This window comes from Carassius auratus, unplaced genomic scaffold (genome assembly GCF_003368295.1).
Source record: "Carassius auratus strain Wakin unplaced genomic scaffold, ASM336829v1 scaf_tig00035628, whole genome shotgun sequence".
NCBI lineage: Eukaryota > Metazoa > Chordata > Actinopteri > Cypriniformes > Cyprinidae > Carassius > Carassius auratus.
The window spans coordinates 24,470-45,183 of NW_020526248.1; the positions used below are offsets into that span (position 1 = coordinate 24,470).

General features: G+C 37.3%; 1 protein-coding gene and 1 long non-coding RNA gene across 2 annotated transcripts in view; both read left to right on the top strand.

Moving 5' to 3' along the window:
* The first annotated feature begins 979 nt into the window (after window positions 1-979).
* LOC113082038 (uncharacterized) lies at window positions 980-16,009 on the top strand. Its single transcript, XR_003282402.1, has 3 exons — window positions 980-1,226; window positions 5,603-5,670; window positions 14,272-16,009. It is a non-coding gene; the product is annotated as an uncharacterized LOC113082038 (long non-coding RNA).
* A 517-nt stretch (window positions 16,010-16,526) lies between these two features.
* The window catches only part of LOC113082039 (uncharacterized protein C8orf34 homolog), a 73,966-nt gene continuing 69,778 nt past the window's right edge, over window positions 16,527-20,714 (top strand). Inside the window, exon 1 of the mRNA XM_026253963.1 lies at window positions 16,527-16,925. Coding sequence (XP_026109748.1) covers window positions 16,857-16,925 — 69 coding nt within the window. The 5' untranslated portion in view covers window positions 16,527-16,856. The remainder of the gene's footprint in view (window positions 16,926-20,714) is intronic.

Consider the following 20,714-nt stretch of genomic DNA (forward strand, 5'->3'; position numbering starts at 1 on the left):
TTGCTTCTAAACAGGGTTGTTGTAGTTTGAATTATTTTTATTTTTATTCTTCTTATTTTATTTTTATTTATTTTGTAATTGTAGTTTTTATTTTCTATTTTATGTTCTGGGTTTAGTTTGAGTATTTTCAGTGTGTGTGTGTGTATATATATATATAAATTACATTTTAAGACTATGAAAGTTATTGTATGAAACTAATCTGGTTCCGTTAATCAACTGGCAATCTCATCTAGTGACAACATTTGTTTATTGTTAGTGGTTTATAAATGTTTCATGTTTTATGTTATGACATGTATCAAGAAACTACATTTAATTTATGCTTCTATTCATTTAATTTAGTTTCGGAGCCATGAAATGCAAGGAAAGTCTTATTGACCCAGCCTCTGTGCATCAGCATCTCTAGTAGTACAGTAGTTCATAAATAAACATTGGCCTTTTGATTGGGATTATCTGTTTTATCTTATCCTGATTGGCTCCTTTCACACTCATATCTAGTGGTCTCAGTCTTTTAGAGACTACATGGTTATAGTTCACCTTGGAGGATGTTTATTGGTCTCTTGGGACTGTTCGCTTTGGATGCAGTGGAGTGTATGATTCTCACACTTGTTTGGCCACGCTGCCCTTTGACTGGCAGACACATGTTGTCAGAGAACGAAAGTGCATGTCATGCTTCGTCACGCTGGAATGACAGCACATCTGACAGCACATCTGACAGGTCTTCCTGTTATCCAGGCGTTGGCACAAACTGATCAGACATCAGCCCGGGCCACACAAGCTTGTTAAATGCCTTGGTTTTCCAAGTAGAGCCAAAATCTGTCCTCCATGCTGTAATCAGAATGTAGTCATATTTATTTAGCTTCTCTGTCTTTTTTATTTATTTTTATTTAATTATTAACAAAACATCTCTGCATAATTCATTCAGTTAGAACGTGGCTAGTGGAAAGTGATCTCTGATAAAAAAAGCTTTTTTCTCCTTTAGTGTAATTACCACCCTAATTTTTTGTTATCGCTGCTATCAGCATCTGAATACTTTATGATATTTGATAAACAGTTCTGATTGTACATTATAATGTGGAGTGTGCGGTGCTAAATGCTGACCTGTACGTCATTGTTTGTCTTGCAGTTGTACTCTGAGTGTCACGCTGGAACAGGCCATTCTTCTGGCCCGCAATCACGGCCTGCCCCCACGATGCATCATGCAGGCCACTGACGTCATGAGGAAGCAGGTATGTTATGTTCTTGGGTAACACTTTTGGCCCTGTAGACCTTTAGCCAAGTTAAACTCCAAACACACTTTTTCCACTTTTTTCCACTAACATTAACAATGTCCAACAGTGTATGTACAGAACCATTCAAAAGTTTTGGGTCATTAAGTTTATTTTAATGTTTTTGAAAGAAGTCTAATGCTGTAAGACTGCATTAATTTGATTGAAAATATAGTAAAAACAGTTATATAGTAAAATGTTATTATTATATTTTATTATATTCTGCAGATTTTGTGCTCAAGTAACATTCTTTGAAAACAAGAAAGTTCAAAAGAATGACATTTATTTGAAATTGAGGTTTTCATTCGGAATTGAGATGTCATCATAAATGTCTTCAGTTTATTTGATTAAAAAACTAAATTACTGAGCCTAAACTTATAAATGATAGCATACATATACATCACATTATAATTATCTGAAATGTGATACAAAAATTTGATGGAAGTGACATTGGAGACATTTTTGGAATAAAAGGCAAGGCAAGGCAAGTTTATTTATATAGCACATTTCGTACACAATGGTAATTCAAAGTGCTTTACATGAAAGTAAAATAATCATGCAATTTTGGAAAATATTTAAAATTGACTTATTTAAAACAGAAATAGAAAATGATTTTACATAAAATATAGTGAATATGTAAAATATAGTGCAATCAGTTCGGACATTGCACAGTGCTCATTCAACAAATGCACAGCTAAACTGATGAGTTTTGAGTCTAGATTTAAATGTGACTAGTGTTTTAGCACATCTGATGTCAGATTTTATTGTCTTGCAAATGCTAATTTCATAGTTAGTATCTTATGTATCCTAAATACACAATATTGAATAATATTTATTTTACTTTTTGCATAATAATAATAATAAATACTTAAGTCACAAGTGTGATTGTCATATAACAAAAGCAAAGAAGCTGAAATCTGTTAGTTTCAATAAAATGTTAATAAAATATTGGGGCCATTTTTTTATATTTTTATTTTATAAACCCTTGTTTTCTCATTTAAAACTTCTACTGGGAAATTCTTTTATATGGTTTGGTTTCGAAGTGCCATTTCCAGCAGAGAAAAAGATGGGCTAATATCTGCTACTGCTTTTTAATGTTTTCTGAATTTTACTGCCCCTGTTAATTTATTGGGAATTACAGTTGCAAAAAAATCTAAAAATTAGGCCACCGGGTTCATTTCGAAGAGGATTTATTTTTTATCAAAGGCCTGATTAATTATTTTGGGAAATGTAACAAGCTTAACTATCTTGGTTTTCTTTCTCTCATTTCTGCTTCTCTACAAGGCTATTAGTTAAGCTCTTCCTCCCTCCGGTTAGCTAGTCTGGAAGGAGGATAGACGCTCATTAAATGAAGCCACGCTACCTTTCATTTAGAAAGTGGAAGATTACCTACCCATTTTTACCATAGCCTTGAAGCATACTTCATGAAGTTATGGATGAAACTGACAGGGTCTGCTCTTTTGATATCATTAAGCTCTGAAGACTTGTATAATAGAGGGCTAGGACAGCTGCTCTGCCAGCTCTGAAGAAATGAAACTTCAAGGTGGCCCTTAGTCATGACTCATGAGAGGCAAAGACTAGGCACCTTGACAGTAACTCAGATAACTTTCAAAAGAGTAAATTAGGGCAGTGTTTCTCATCTCATGTGTCAGCTAATGTGTCATTTATACATTTACTGTAAGTTTGAATCATTATTTAATAATAAAAATAGTAATATAAATATTTAAATTAAATGTTATTTATTTAAAGTAATATTAAATCAAAAGTCATGATTAAATAAAATAAATTAATTATTAATAATAAATGTATGCACATATATAAATAATTGATTTGCATATACATTATCTCAAAACATTTATAATGACATACATGATTTGTTTTTCCACGCATTCCACTTCTGCTGTTATTAATGCATTTGCTGTCAATTTGAATCATTATTTAATAATAATAATACAATAAGCATTTTTAGGTAAAGTAATTTTAAATAAACAAAATTAAAATTAATTAAAATTAAATGAATGTAATTAATAATAGATATGATAGATATATTTAAATGATTGATTTATGCGCACACACACACACACATATAGTATTATCAATAATTTTCAAAAAATAATTGAGTAATAACTATAATTTTGTTTCAATTCATGCATTTTGTGGTATTAATATTTTTAATGTTTGATTTTAAGGGTTGTTTTGTTAAATTTTACAATGATTCTGATGTCTGATGTTAAATGTGAAGCAAGACTGTGTCAAACCACTACATTAGGGAACTAGTCCTTCATAGATCAGGCCAGTAGTAAAACAACTTCATAAGTAACTTTATATTTTAATTTCACCTGAGGATAAGCTTTTATAATATATATTTGCATATCACATCTGATTTTAAAACTGCTAAATTCATATAATATGTATAGTATATAATATGTGATGTTCTGGACTGCCTTTGAGTGATGACTCCTTACCTGCGCCGTCCATGCTCCAAAATGACTTTATGAATATAAATATAAATGAATGTCATCAGAGCTCCTCCTGGCTGACTATTTATTATTATTCACCATAATTTGCACCTCCCAGCAAGACTTAAAATAAACCCATCCATCATAATGCCTGGTACTCACTAAGGAACAGAAAGGGACACTGACGAATAGCTCCATTATGCAGTTTCTGTGTATAAACACTAAATTGCTGATCTGCTAAAATGAGTTAACCATATTTTTAGGGAAGTGATTGTTAAAACAAGGTTATCAAGAAGGTTGGATAATCTTTTCAGTGTCTGTAGACAACTTCTCTTTGTGTTATTGCCCTCTCATATCTCAGTTCTTCTTCTCAACGTCCAGCTGTATCTTTTAAGGTCCCAGGAAAGCAGTAGGCGAAGCGGCTGACTCTGGTGATATAATTGCTGATGTTATCATGACATGATAAGTGACTGACCATGGTGTCGCCCATGTCTGAGGCCCTTACCGGTTAGCAGTTGTTGGAGAGGCAGTGTACCTGTACGCTGAAGTGCTGCACTCTCTATCACAGCTGTATTTATGCGGCAGTAACGTCCCCCGCTGCTGATCCATCCTGCTCCAGATGCACCTGCCGAGATGCCTCATGTCAAACCAACCTGCAGAGCTATTTGCGGAAACAGCTAGGCTAATGTTTGTAAAATGTGCAAGATACAAGTTTTCGTTCCTAAGTCAAGGCACAGGTGGCCATTTTTCATTTTGACGTGATAGGATTCCGGAGTGAAAACGCTCTCAGTTAAATAGTTCTGTGATTGATTTAGCATTGGATGTTCATTTAGTTGGCCGCATCTTACTCACAGCATATGACTCTGGATGTTCTATGAGTATGTGTGTTGTTATATTCTAATTTACAATTACAAACAAGTCCATCTAACACATTTGACAAGGCCATTGTTTGTGAACTGTGACGACGGATGCGGCTTGTAAGTCACAGGTTCAGCTGGCTGGCAGGACTCTACTGCTGCTCTTTTTCTATGAAATATGAGCCACAGCATCTATGAAGGATAGCAGAGCAGGCTGACTTGGGCAACTGAAGAGGAAAAACTGATGATCTGTTCAGAATAGGAAATGATTATATTAATTATTTAAAAATAGAAGAAAAAAACTGTTTATATTTATTTTTAAAAAGTCATTTTACTTAGTATAGAAATAGAAATACATTAAAAGAAATTGGATGATTTCATTTCAGTACATGTATGGGCTTGGGCGTATATTTATATTTGACAACATAAAATATTATAGAATATATGTGTGTGTGTGTGTGTGTGTGTGTGTGTGTGTGTGTGTGTGTTTATTTGTCAAACATACATACATTACTTATGTATGTAATATATATATATATATATATATATATATATATATATATATATATATATATATATATATATATATATATATATATATATATGATGAAAGTTTTTATTTGCATGAAAACTCAAGCTGACGATAAAATGTGTTAATTATGTTAATTTATTATATAGCATATTGGAAAAATGTATGCAATTAATCAAGCCTCCTGACCAGTTTGTAAATTAAATTATGAAGAGTTTTTCTACCATCAGAGCAATTCAAGCCTAAAATACCACGTTAATGCAAAACATTTTCAAGCCTCATCAAAGATAAATTAATCTCAGGTATATTTAGACATTTTTGGTAGATTTTAGACTGTATATTTCATAATATTGCCATAGCAATACAAAAACATAGCTTGAATGACGCCACTTCTCACCTTTGATCGAATGGACACAGAATTGGTTTATGCTTATTTAAAGAATAAGTGTTCTTACAGGCCTGAAAGTCATTTATAATTATGGCTCTTTTTAGGGAGCAAGAGTGCAGAACTCGGCCAAGAATCTGGGAGTGAGAGACCGCACCCCATCAACAGTGCCAAGGTAACCAGAGCGGCCCTCACACCATTTTCCTGAATCGCTATACACACACACACACACACACACACACAGAAACAGGTACACAGACAGACAAACACACACACACACAGAAACAGGTACACAGACAGACAAACACACATACATACACACACACACACACAAACACATTATTTCAGTCCGTCACATTCATACTATGGTTTTCACTTACCTTTCATAAAATGTGCATGAATTTATTTTAGACTTAAATGCCATTGTTCAAAGAGACATTTGAATAATTTTTAGCCCGCCAGAATTATTACAGCACTATATTGACAGGCCTCAAACATTCTAATGAGAGGTTTGCTGTAAACCTCTAAGGGTTTGGAATGGTTGTGGGTGAATTTTCATTTTTGGTGAGCTATTACATTGAAGGTATTTAATGTGCAGACTTATTTATATAATGAAGTAATTTCAGCCTAAAGTGGTTTTCTGGTCTACGATTAAAATAATTTAAAGTCTACACAAAAATGAAAACTGTTATTATTTACTCATATCGTTCCATAAATAAATTAATGATTAAATTAATGAATGAATGAATAAATTAATGTAATTGAAATCTTTAAAAACTATAAAATTCAGATTTTTCCCCCCTCAAAATTCTGAGTTTACAACTTGCAGTTCTGACGTTTTTCTCTAAATTGTGAGTTTACTTTTAGCTTTTTTTTTTTCTGCCACAAGATAAAAGATAAAAAAGTGAATTGCAGCATTTATCTCACAATTTTTCTTTTTTCCTCCACTTGCAACTTCTCAGAATTGTGAGTTTATATCTTACATTTGGTCAATAAAAATTTAATCTTAAAGTTATTTTGAAAAATGTTGGTTACTGATTGGTTACCATTTTGGAGTGGACTGTCTCTTTTTAAAATTTTAAAATCTCCCCGACTTGACAGAATATTCAGCATTTAAATACAACAATATCAACATTGTAATATTTCCATATTGAATTGTGATAGGCTTCATTGTTGCATTTTTTTGCATACTAAATTATGTCGATGTTTAATACCTACAGCTACTGAATAACATTTGCTGTCTTGCAAGGGTTGATATTTCTTTCTGCAACTGAGAATCTAGTATTGTAAATGTATGTGAGTTAAAGTCGGGAACAGCTGTTCTACATTTATTCTTCAAATAAACCCCTGGAGTAGAACCGTGCAAAACAAAAGATACAGCATTTTTGCAAATGTGCGCATTATGTTGTATTCCTCCATATGCAATGAAACTGAACATATTATTGAAACAATGAAACAAAACATATTATTAAGCTTCAAATGCATGTGCTCTAGTAGAACAGCCATCACATTACTGTAGATATGTGCTAGTGTGTGCGTGAGTGCGTGTGCACGCACAAAAGATAGAGAACATGTACGAGAGCCTGACTTATTCCTGCAGGAAAACAGAATGAGACATACATTAAAAACAGACCCACTCATTCTCTCTCAGCAGGTATAAAACGCCAGTGTAAACTCTAATCTGTCACAGTCACTTGAGGTCTGTAGGGAGATGTACTGTAGCGTGACCCTCAAGACAATGACTCATAGCTTTTCATAGCATGTTGCATGTGATCATTGCTGTGCGGCTTATGTTTATTTGTCATATAACAAATGCTGCCTAAATCCAAGGATTTGTATTTAACCTTTGTTTTTAAATTCACTGCAACTCAGAAGGAAATTTATTAGCTTGTTTATTACATAAATTTAAATGTATGTGTTCAGTTTCTTACATCATTTACATTAGCAAGTTGCTTTCTAAAAACATAATGAATTTCAGATTGTACAGTAGTATCACATCCTGTCATAACCAAGCACAATGTGACAGTCTATCCACATTGTATAACATGACAATATCATAACCATTTAGAACATGTGATTTGAAATATACAGCTATGTGGAGAAGGATTTTGGAGAGGACGAAATTTTGGAGAAACAATTGTTATTACTCCACTGCAATTTGATTATTTAGAACAGTTATAAAATTGTGGTTTAAAATATATGTCTAAAAGTTTTAATCTTAAACTTTTTAAATTATTATTTTTTTAAGAAATTAATACTTTTATTCAGCCTGGATGCAGTAAATGTGTCCAAAGCGACAGACAAAATATAATAAAACTGTTTTTAAAATTGATAATAACAAGAAATGTTTCTTAAGCAACAAATCAGCATATTAGAAGGATCATGTGACACTGAGGACTGCAATAATACCTGCTGAAAATTCAGCTTTTCCTTTACAGGAATGAATAACATTTTAGAATATATTTATCAGAATCTAGTACTATCTTGTGTTGTGTTATCCTCCCCCACGTGCTCCATGACCGAGTTTTTCCTCATGTTTGATTATGTTCATCGATTTCAGGTGTTCCTCATTGTGTCTCTCCTCTAGTCTTGTGCATTTAAAGTGTTTCCTGTTTTGAGTTCTCTGTCCGGTTTTGAATGTTGTCTTTCCCACTACATGAGATTTCCTGGTTCCTCGAATAATATTGAAGTCTCTGTGTTTGAATTCAACTTCTCGTCTCCTGGTTCGGTTCCTCACTCCATACTCCCTCACAGTAGCGGTGTGTGACAGAATATGGGACCAAGACAGAAAGTAAGCGCCGCCCCTTCTCCCAATTTTTGTTTCCTCTTTTTTTTTTTTTTTTACGTTTTTTGTTTTCTTATCTCGGTTCATTTCCCTAGCCGGAAGGGATCTCCCCATTATCGAGTATGCCAAGGTAGTTCTGCAGGCTCACTGTGGCGACAGCAATAGATGACGCCACCATTAACTCTCTGCTCTGGCACGGGCCAACTACAATCGCCCAATGGACCTCCCAGACACCACGGGACTAAGCTGGAGGGAAGGAATTCTCCGGTGTCTGGAGAGTGTCCAGCCCTAGAGCTGAAGATCTTTGCCCGAACCCGACGGGACCCGTCGGGACCCGATGGGTTCGGTCGGGTTCGGGCTTAGTTTATATCATCTTACGCGGGCTCGGGCCGGGCTCGGGCTTGCGCTCCGGTTTGCGAGGTAAACAAGCGGTCATGTGATGTGTTTCGATTAGCGCGAGAAAGATGCGAAAATGAATGCTGAGCAGGTGTAACGGAGGCTTGCCTCTGGTGATTACGTTTTGGTTGCACCAGCAACTAAAGCAAACTCTGAGCGAGGTGTGGAAAAGTTTTGACCATGTCTATAATGAGAATAATGAGTGAATAATGACGCACCGTCAGTGAGCGCAGGAACGCTCTGAAGACATCTACAATGGATTCAATCATTTTCCTCCACAAAAACATGTAGACCTAGCCTAATCTCTGTGAGTAAAGGTTTTTCAAATGATAACTAAATATTCATTGAGTCTTAAATGCATAATGTTGACAGAGTATTTAGGCTAATGTTGGCATTATTCTTTTATAAAATAAAGCAAATCCGGCGGAGCCTTTATCTTAATTTCGTTATTGCCAAATACCCATTTTAATTTAAAATTTATCTTATTTATTTTTTTTTTTAAATGACTCGTTTTTATTGGTGCCTTGGTCTATTTATAGGTTAAATGAGCCCATATGTCTAGAATGCTGAGATGTTACGATTTCACAGAGGACTTATTTTATTTCTTTATTCCAACTTCCAAGTGGTCTAGTCTACGTTAGTTATGAGTCAATTATGTTAAAACATGAATAAATTACTCATTGTTGACAAAAGGCAAAAGAGCTGTGTGCGTGAGCACATTTGAATAATGTCGGGCTGTAAACGGGTTCGGGCTTTTAAAAAGCTGTCAATGAAAATGTACTTGTCGGGCTCGGGCCGAAACCTGTCGGGCTCGGGTCCTGTCGGGCCTAACTTTTAAGGCCCGATTACAGCTCTATCCAGCCCTGAGCCAGAACCAACCCGTCGTCAAGCCCCCTGGTCGTATATAAGTAAAGCCTGCCGGCCACGACACTCTCCAGCCCAACGGCGGCGGCTTTCACCTCTAACCAAATGAGGAGGATGAGGAGAAAAAAAGACTCATCCCAGCCCCAGAGCTCACTCCAGTGTCGGCTCTAGCCCCAGAGCTCACTCCAGTGTCAGCTCCAGCCCCAGAGCTCGCTTCAGTGTTGGCTCCAGCCACAGAGCTTGCTTCAGTGTCACTTCCAGCCCCAGAACTCACTCCAGTGTCAGCTCCTGACCCATAACTCACTCCAGTGTCGGCTCCATCCCTAGAACTTACTCCACTGTCGGCTCCGGCCCCAGAACTCACTCCAGTGTCAGCTCCAGCCCCAGAACTCACTCCAGTGTCAGCTCCAGACCCAGAGCTCACTCCAGTGTCGGCTCCAGTCCCAGAACTCAATCCAGTGTCAGCTCTAGCCCCAGAACTAGCTTCAGTGTGGGTTCCAGCCCCAGAGCTCGCTCCAGTGTCAGCTTCAGCCGCCAAGTCCCCTCCAGTGTCAGCTCCAGTCTCTGAGTTTAGCCCAGAGAGGGCTCCAGTCCACAATTTTAGTCAAGAGAAGATTCCAGTTCCCAAGTTTAGTCCAGAGAGGGCTCGATTCCCATAGTCTAGCAAAAAAAGGACTCCAGTTACCATGTCCAGCCCAAGCAATCCTGATCTGAACGCAAGTGCTGGAGATGTACTTATAATCACAGGAGCGTTTTTACTTACGAGATGCGCATGAAAATCACATTCAATTTTTTTGCACAGCTCTAACATCTAGTTAACAAAGTTAAACAGCGTTGCCCTTTGTGTAATAAGTTACAGAAACTGTTAAACGCATCAAATTAAAATAATAAAATACACTTACCAGTTGTGGTCCATAAACAACGCCTTCTCCAGACAAAAAGGGAACTGCTCCATCTTTCAAGAATGATCTTTGTGCGAATCTGTCACGCTGTCTGGTCTCTGTTTCCCTGGGTGTCCACTAGTGGTCTCACTTCCGTATAGGCACCTCACCGCAAGCACTACATTTCCCACAAAGCCTTGTCCCTTCATCACAGTAATTGCACTCCTGTTAATTGCACTCAGGTGTCTTCACTTTATAGTCATTACCCTGCCTATATAATCTGGTCTGTTTCCTTCTGTCACCCAGTTTCCTCGCCTTCCGAGTTCCTTGTCTTCCGAGTTCCTGTTCCCATTCCTGTTCCTTTCCTTGGTTGGATGGATTTATGGTTTTGACCCCTGCTTGTTGATTCATTTTTGGATTACCCATTAAAACCCATACTGCGATCTGATCTCTAGTCTCCTGCGTTTCACTGGGTCTCCGATCGTAACAGAAGGACTCCATCCATGTCGAGATCCAGCGGTGTGGGATTTCATACCCGTTCCCCAGCCAGTATGGTGGAACAAAGGCCACGCTATGTCAAATTGACAAACCTCCGCCAAGAGGGGATTGAGGTGGGTGCTGTGGCACAAATGTTCTGGACCTTAGCTGAGGGTATGGGATATAATGATGCGGCCCTAAAGGACACTTTCAACCTTTGTAAGTGTCTGGATGACCCAGTTCCTCGAAATGAAATGGAGCAGTTTGACGCTTATAATTTCTGGGAGTTTGCATTCTATTTACGACATCAGTCGCCATGGAATACCTCAGCCACACCTGTCTCTCCCAGTGGGATGGCCGATTCTAGACCGGGGTCTGCAAACAGGAGGGCCGCCAGCCCAGCGCCACTGCACAAGATGGCCGCCAGCCCAGCGCCACAGCACAAGGGAGTCGCCAGTCCAGCGTCACGGAGCAAGATGGCAGCCAGCCCAGCACCACAGCTCAAGATGGCCGCCAGCCCAGCGCCACAGCACAAGGTGGCCGCCAGCCCAGCACCACTGCCCAAGATGGCCGCCAGCCCAGTGCCACGGCCCAAGATGGCCGCCGGTCCAGCGCCACTGCCCAAGATGGCCTCCAGCCCAGCGCCACTCCCAAGATAGTCCAGAGTCAGGTTCCCGTTTACCTTCCAGAGTCAGGTCTAGTCACTGTTGACCTTCCAGAGTCAGGGCTAGTCACCATTCACACTCCAGAGTCAGGGCTAGTCACCGTTGACACTCCAGAGTCAGGGCTAGTCACCGTTGACACTCCAGAGTCAGAGCTAGTCACCGTTGACACTCCAGAGTCAGGGCTAGTCACTGTTGACACTCCAGAGTCACGTCACCGGTAATCTTCATGGACAAAGTCAAGTCACTGGTGTTCTTCATGGGCAAAGGCAAGTCACCATTGATCTTCATGAACAAATCCGAGTCACCAATGATCTTAATGAGCAGAGTCAGGCCACCGATGATCTTCATGAGCAGAGTCAAGTCAGCATTGATCTTCCTGAATCCAGTCTAAACACCATGGAATTACCAGAGTCTCTCCACATCTCTGTGGAACTACCAGAGCCTCTCTATGCCTATGCTGAACTACTAGAGCCTCTCCACATCTCTGCTAAACTACTAGAGCCTCTCCTCATCTCGGCTGAACTACCAAAGCCTCTCCTCGCCTTTGCGGAACTTCCAGAGCCTCGTCACGTCTCAGCCAAACTCTCTGAGCGCTCGACTGATCTTGTCATGGCCACGAAGGCCACCCTTAACTTGTTCATGTTCTCTGTTTCAGACTTGCCTTACCAGACTTGCTCTAGCGTGTCAACGATCCCACTGTGGTGGTCTTCTGCGCCGCCCTGGTGGGATTCTGTCCAGACCGCATGGATGTGGTGGTCTTTCTGCGCCGGCCTGGTGGGCTTCTGTCTCGACCGCACAGAGGTGGTGGTCTTCTGCACCGCCCGGGTGGGCTTCTGTCCCGACCACATGGATGTGGTGGTCTTCTGCGCCGTCCTGGTAGGCTTCTGTCTCGACCGCACGGATGTGGTGGTCTTCTGCACCACCTTCGTGAGCTTCAGTCTTGACCGCATGGATGTGGTGGTCTTCTGCGCCACCCTGGTGGGCTTCTGTCTCGACCACATGGATGCGCAGGTCTTCTGTGCCGCCCTGGTGGGCATCTGTCTCGACAGCATGGCTCCAATACCACCTTGCTCCTCTCTGGATTCCTGCCCTGTTGGTTCGACCCTGGGGACTGAAAGTTATGTCCTTCCTGGACTTGTGTTTTGTTGTTGTTTTGTTTTAGATTTTTGTTTTTGCTCCTCTTATCTCTGTTCTCATCTATGGAGCTGGCCCTCCGTCCCTCCCCCTGATCCTCCACCGGTCCACCTCCCTCCTGGGCTCCTTGTTTTTGTTTTTTGCACTTCTTGTCTCTGTTTCCCCATTTTACCTGGCCGTCAGTCCCTCCCCCCTGGTCCTCTGCCGCTCCACCTCCCTCTTGGTCTCTGTGTTCATTGGTCTCTTCCTGGGTTCGGGTGGAGCATCTGGTAGATGCTCCGTGGAGGAGGGGGTAATGTCACGCTAGTGGTCTCCCTTCCCCATAGGCACCTCGCCGTAGGCACTACAATTCCCACAAAGCCTTGTCCCTTCATCACAATTGCACTCAGGTGTCTTCACTTGATAGTCATTACCCTGCCTATATTAACCAGACTTTTCTATATGTCTTTATGGAGTCCTTTCATTCCGTCACCCAGTTTCCTCGCCTTCTGAGTTTCCTCGCATTCCGAGTTTCTAGGTTCTATTCCTGTTCCCGTTCCTGTTTCCGTTCCTATTCCTTTTCCCTGTTTTTTGTTTGGATGTATTTTTGGTTTTGACCCATGCATGTTGGATTCTGAGTTGGATTACCCAAATAAACCCATACTGCGATTGGATCTCTTGTCTCCTGCGTTTCACTGGGTCTCCAATCGTAACAGAATCTGGCATTAAACTGATTTAGATTGAGGAAACTGTCCTCAGCAAATTCTGCTGCACATAGTTTTACATGTGGATTATAATTTTCGGGAACCGAGTTAAACATAAATTGTAACCATTGTACAGCATCCCTGGAAACCCAAACAAAGATGATTGGACCCCGAGATGAAAATAACAGTGTTTCGACGACATGGCCACAAACACAAACGCAACTCTTCCTCTTCTCCGTCGGAGCGCAACAAGACCACGCCCCCGTTTTTGTGTATTCATGTGGGCGGAGGTTAGTCAAAAAACGGTTTTAGTGACGTCATTACTGCAGGAACTAGAGTGATGTAGTCCAAACGGGTCGTTCGTTGTAGGCGAATTCTGTTAAATAAAATATCTTGCTTGGCATCGAACTTTGAGCTTTAGAATTTTACAGATATTATTTATACTCTAACAACAACATTACACACTAACTAAAGTTTAAAACATGGCATCACGAAGAACGACACCTTTAAAGTTTCTGTGTTTGAATTCAACTACTAGTCTCCTCGTTTGTTGCTCCTGGCTTTCTCGTAGTGGTGCATGACAGTATTTATATAGGAAACCATTATTTTAAATTCCAATAATATTATCTGTAATAATGTTGTTTTTACAGTGTTTTGATCAAATAAATTCATCATTTCTAAGCATAAGAGACTTCAAAAACAAATCAGAACAAAATATCTTAAAAATCTTTAAAATCTTACCAACCCAAAACTTTTTAATGGTACTATGAAAAATAATGTTTACTTAAATATTTTACGAATATATATATATATATATATATATATATATATATATATATATATATATATATATATATATTTTTACTTTTTTTTTTTTTATTTCATTAACAGATTGTACAAACTGTGCCAGCCTCCACCTCCTGACGGCGACCCCTGAACCCACACCTTCAACTGATCTGGACAAGCTCTGGTTCAGCTCCAGACAACACATACAGTACATTGTCCACGTCAAGAGACCCATGGATATTCATCCTCACTTCTGCTCAGAGGCAGATCTGTCGCTTCAACTCAAAGGATTCACGGTGTAATATCTATTTGATTTTGTCATAGGTTTTTAAAGGCACCATTCTTTTTTTTATTTCATACTTTGCTATGACGCATCTCATTCTAGACCGAAGATCAAACAAACAGGATGTCTGATCTCCCAGCTGCTGTCAAGTCATTCATATCAATAGAGTGTCAGTCATAATGTCTGTTTCAAATAACTTTGTGCTTTATGTAAAAAAAAAAAAAAAAACACGGTGCTTTAGTCTTTGTATGTTTAGGGGTAACATTTGTTTATAGTTCCTGTAAGCATCTAAAAGCCTTACTGCAACTGTATGTGCATTTTTTGATTTTTTATTATTCATTTATTTTCATAAAAATCTTTAACATATGTATAGGATTGGTTTTCACATTATTAGGTTTCTCAAGTTTATTAACACCATAGTGCATTAAGCTACAAGTTGCAGTCTCAGTACTGCGGTCTCAGTGAATTTGGAGTGATATACAGTACAGTACTGGAAAGGTTGTACGACTTGGTCATCAGTGTTATAGATTTATCTATTTGTCACACTTACATAGGTATATAAGACATTTTGTCTCCAAATTTAAAATATTAAGTACTCAGGAGTTGTTATTATATGTTATTGTAATGTTGCTTAAAATAACAAGTGAATCATTACTATGCTGTTTTGAGAACCCATTCTAAACAGGAATTGTTTATTAACTTCACAAGTTCCATTTTGAGAAATTAAGATATTTTATAGTGTACATCTGTCTGAATTAATATGCTCTTGATAAAAGCAGCAAGAAGGTAACATTAATTCATGTGAAAAAATAACTATAAAAAAGTTTTCTCTGAAAAAGATAGTTATTTATTTTGTCATAAAACTAACCCATTTCGAGATTTTTCAAATACATTAATTTTCTTTTACCTGGAATCCTGGTTAATTTGCCAATTATTACAATAAATTGTAATGTCAAATTTTAATTAAGTTCAAATAAAAAAGTTTAAGAGCAAACACAATCATATTCTTTAGATAAAAAGCCTTCAGTTTTGATGGAGCTGTGTGACTAAATATTTATGCAAAAGACTTTAACAGTGATTTTGATTTAACTTTGTGTTGCAAATCTGTCAGATCTACAGATCTCTCCAGTGAATGTATTTAGTCTGTGTTTGACAGTATGCATTTTCCCAGGCTCATTGTCACTAGCAATTTTTGCAAATTGTTTCCAGTTTTGTAATAACTTAGTGACACCAATCTATAGTAACACCAATGGACTTCATGTCTTGAAAATTGTTTCTGTTTAAATTGTAAAAAAAGAAGAAAATAAAGTTTTAAATATAAATGATTGTATATAATTATAATTATTATTATTATAGACTTTATCTTATATATCAAAGCATCTTGTGTCAGTGCATCAAAGAGCCAGTGCAGAATATACTGTATATAGCAAGACTGAAAATCTGTATTGTATGTAAACCAACTCTGGAACTAATTGTTTAAAATAGTTTTTTAGATTTAGTCCTTTTTTATAAATTGTCTCTGATTTAGTTCACACAAAATTTGTAAAAAAAAAGAAAAAAAAAAAAGAAAAAAAAAAGGAAATAAAACAAACATATTTTAAAACAATATTTTTTTCTTTCTACTTCCCTGCATCTCACAATTACATGTTTAGTGTGAATGGCCCCTATATATATGAATAATATTATGTATGATTGTAAAATATATTTTAATAACTTTATTTTAATTAATAATTTAATATAATAATAAATATACGTTTTTATTTATTTACATAAGTCATTCTCGAGAGAAATCATAGTTTCCATAAATAATGGGCCAATTACTAATTGTTACATCTTTTAAAAAAAAAAGTAGAATCCATAGCAGAATGAAATGTGATGCTTATGAATCTTAAAGCATTATACTTTTGAAACTAGGATAGGTAGAATAAGCATTATAGCATAATACATTTTACATTTGGCTGATGTTCGTACAGTATATATACTAGATTAGGCAATAAAGACTTCATAAGAATTGTTTATAATGCAAATTTCACAAAAAGTACGTGTATGTGAATTTAATAATCACACTTAACTGTGTGTAAACGAAGAGGGCGGGTCTCTCAGACCTGAACAGCCAATGAATAAACATTCGTGTAAGGTGTAATGTTTTTGATTGGCTTTGAGAAGAGGCCGTCGCCAGATACTCTGCCGAGACCGGAGGAGGGATAGTCCCATCAGATATGGACCAAAGCGAGGGAGGACGCAAACCCTGGTACTTTCAGCATGTGCTGGAGCAGCAGCCGAGCTCTCAGCGCTAGATGTCCGCTCACTGCCCGCTAGAGATCCGTCCGCAAACCCGCGCGTTTGAAGATGCTTGGCGATATTTAACGATATCTAAACGCTTTGCTGTTTAACGCAACACATTCTCATGGCGTCTATACAGCAGTCAAGAATTCAGTCATACCTGGAGAAGAATAAGATCGGACCCTTGTTTGAGGTATGTTACAACTTTTCACCAAAGATGTTCGTGAGGCACCTCGAGATTTTGCTGCATTGAAAATGAATGAAGCAAGAGCTACTTGTGTCTGCTTCAACGCACATGTAGATATGAAAAAGAGTTTAATTGCAATTAGATGGTGGCAAAATACATTTTAAGAACATGTTAATGTCAATATGAATTTGGAAGTGAATGAATTAAGCGGGATATTTGCGCTTATCAGGAGAGTGCAAATCCACCTGCATTCACTTACCTTCAGTCGATCAATAAACGGAAAAACTAGAGATGTTTTACTTGATTTGTTGCATTATATAAAGCATGTAGCTCTCGTAATAGCCTAGTCTATATAAATAGTCTGTGGTAATGAGATGGAACATTTCTGCTGACTGGTCGCTTTCTATCAGTAACCCAAACTGTATGCCTTTGTTTCTGCTATCAAGGTTTTCATATTAAAATATACTGTTTTTGGAAAAGTCAGGCTCATGTCAGCACTCTTCCTAGGTTATTTCTTTACAGTTGTGATATATAGTGTATGTTGGCTCATCTAATGAATGCTGTAGCCTACTGTAAATATATGGAGACACTGGAATGCTGTACCATGGTGTGAGTTGTAACGGTTTGTAACGTTTTAACCATTTTGGAAATGAACTACACAGTATGAAATTTATGTCATACATGACCCTTATGAAGTGACAATAGAAGCTTTGAAAATCAGTAAAAATGTATGTTTTATAGGACCAAAACCAGCTTTGAGGTTATGTTAAAAGACTAGAAGTATGATAAGGTTGTAGGCCTAACACTTTCTAATAAAGACTAATTATTTCTACTGGTCCTACAAAGATTGCGAGACATTGTATATGTTTGCATTTTAAAATGTTTATAGCACTAAAGTAATAATGTTTAAAAATTGTAATTCTAAACTAAATGTATGTTTTAAATTAACCTTACAATCCATATTGTAACTGACAGAAAACTTTGTATTTGTCATTGATTTAAAGAGTTTAGGAGTAAGTACTAGGTTTCTGAACTGCTTACATTTATAACAGACATATAAAATAGGGAAATATTTTTAAAACAATTTAGACACACAGCACAAATACATAATAATAATAATAAAAAATCCACAGCTACAGACAATTTAATGAAATGTTACAGTCCCAGTCTCTACTTTTGCACTGTCAGCATCTTTGCATAATCAGTATGGTGTGATGGACTAAATAAAAAACTACAATAAATGCAAAAGATTGCATTTAAAATGGTGTCAGACCAGTCATGTAGCCGACCAATATGCCTTAAGTAACATAAACTGGACACCCACTTGCCTTGAGAAAAATGACTTTTTTGCTCCACAGTCCACACCATAATGAAACAAAATAGCGTTGTCATCCACCAACGCTGTTACCTCCGTGAAGCATCTGTAGTAAGAAGCACAGTCTACACGAGTCAAACTGCTGATTTATCAACCGTCTTGTAGTGGGGAGTGTGTGCATGGGCTGAATATTAAACAGCAATAAAGCTAAAAGCAGCGCGTGTGTGACCTAGTACCATGGACAGCGGCGCCGCGCAGAGATCTGCCACATGAACGCGTTTCCCCCGGGGGCGAGCGCTGTGAGTGGGTTGCGCGAATGTCTGTCGTCTCTCTCTTTGTCGCTTTTGAATTATGTTGGTTTTGGAGTATATCATTCCTGAGAACTGGTTAGGCGAATAAACAGTCTCTTGAAATCGCCTCTCCTGAAGTCTGAGAGTTCAAATAGTATTTCTAAAGATGGTAAAACTTATAGTGCACACATACAGTAACTGTAATCGAAAGAAGATTAACTAGAAGATTAAGAGAACAGGGCTAGTTGTCACACTGTTTGTATCCTGATAACTAGCAGGTTTTGAATCCAAACATCATAAAAATATATATTTTCTCTAGAAGTAGTTTTGTATGGTGGAACATCTAGTCTTAAATTGATTTAATTTTTGTGTAACTGAAAGTCTTACAAACTCAAAGTTTAATGTCATCATGTTTATGAAGGTAGTTTTAAAGTTTTTTTTTTTTTTTTTTTTTTTTTTTTTGAAAGGACAAGAGTTTTTGTTTAATTTAATTAATAAAACAACGCACCCTAATCTTGGTCATTGTCTATTCCGCAAACTGTACTGTATCTTTTTTCTTAGGTATCAAAAGTGAAAATGTTAAATCTTATATATATATATATATATATATATATATATATATATATATATATATATATATATATATATATATATACACACACACACACACACACACACACACACAAATATATATATATATATATATATATATATATATATATATATATATATATATATATATATATATATATATATATATATAATATTCACTGGCATAAAACAAAAGTGTGACAACTTGCCCCAGTCCTGCTTGTATGTTCATTAGTATCATACAGTAACTCAAATTCTGTAATGTAAATTGTTACACTAAAATTTCATTTGCACTGCACTTTCGTATCAAGTCATAACAGGTAACACAAATATTAACATATTAAACAGTGACACTGGTTTTGTCCATCAGGCTATACCTCTGTCATTTTATAACGTCACTGCAAACAGCTGATATAGAGCCTCGGTTTGTTTGCACGTCATAACTATTATCAGTATCTCTTTGCAGGTGTGTTTGCCTGGTTTGTTTCCACTGTATGCTGTAACTATGCTCAGTATTAACGCTTTGGCACAGCAACACATACATACTGTACAAAAAAATGATGAATGACCCTCTCAAGCTATTTTACTGGTTCTTGAAAAAAGTAAACTTAAATCAAGGTCACCGTGAATGCAATATGCATGGGACTGGGGAATAAGAAGACGACTGTAGCTGCTGCATCTTTAAAGTGTTAGACCTTCCTCACCGAAGCACGGCAACACATAACTGTAATATTTTATAGGTCAGTATTTTGTTTTTGTTTTTTTAATGTGAAATACATTTGTATGCCACAGCATTTGGCCACTAATATGAATATTCATGCTATAAAACTAGTTCTTTCTCTGTTTAAACTGACTTGTCACACTAACACATTCAGTGCCAACAGCAGCAAGGAGAGAAGAGCAATTGGTGACCATTTTAAAGATGTTATCTCTTCACTTAAGTCCAGATAAGATGGGAATCGACATAGTTAACTGGTGTTCGGTCCTCTGGTGGCTCTGAATTAGGAAGTTCTCCAGGAAAACAAAAACAAAAAACTAAACAAAAGACAAAATTAAATAAATGTAACAATGCAGACAACACTTACAGCATGCTTATTAACCTACACAGAAATATAATTAAATCTACTTGCACTAAATTTGAATTTTCCCAGAAGAGTGACATACTGTGTGGGGGTTGAGGATCGAGGTATACTCCGTGTTGATTAGCGTTAACAGCGTTTGAGCATTTTTTTTTTTTTGCATTCATTAGTGACTACATATTTTAATTAACATCTTCTTGACACTTTTCTTGAAGATTCGCCCTTCTAATGATGCCCAAAATCTATGCTGAGAAATATCTTATTTTTTAAATTGTCATTTAGTTCTACATATTTTGGCAAGAAGATTAATAACTGTGGAGGGGGATTTTCAGATAATAACAAACCTAAGACTAAACTTAAAGATACAGAGAGATGGGACAGCAGAATTCATGGACTCGTGTGCAGTTGCTCCACTCTGTGATGAGAACAATTTTGCGGCAGGAACAGGAAAACAGGTTATCAATAGCCATTCAAAGTGGCCGCCTCACTGTGTAATGGTTGTAGGCAGTGCAATAAAGAG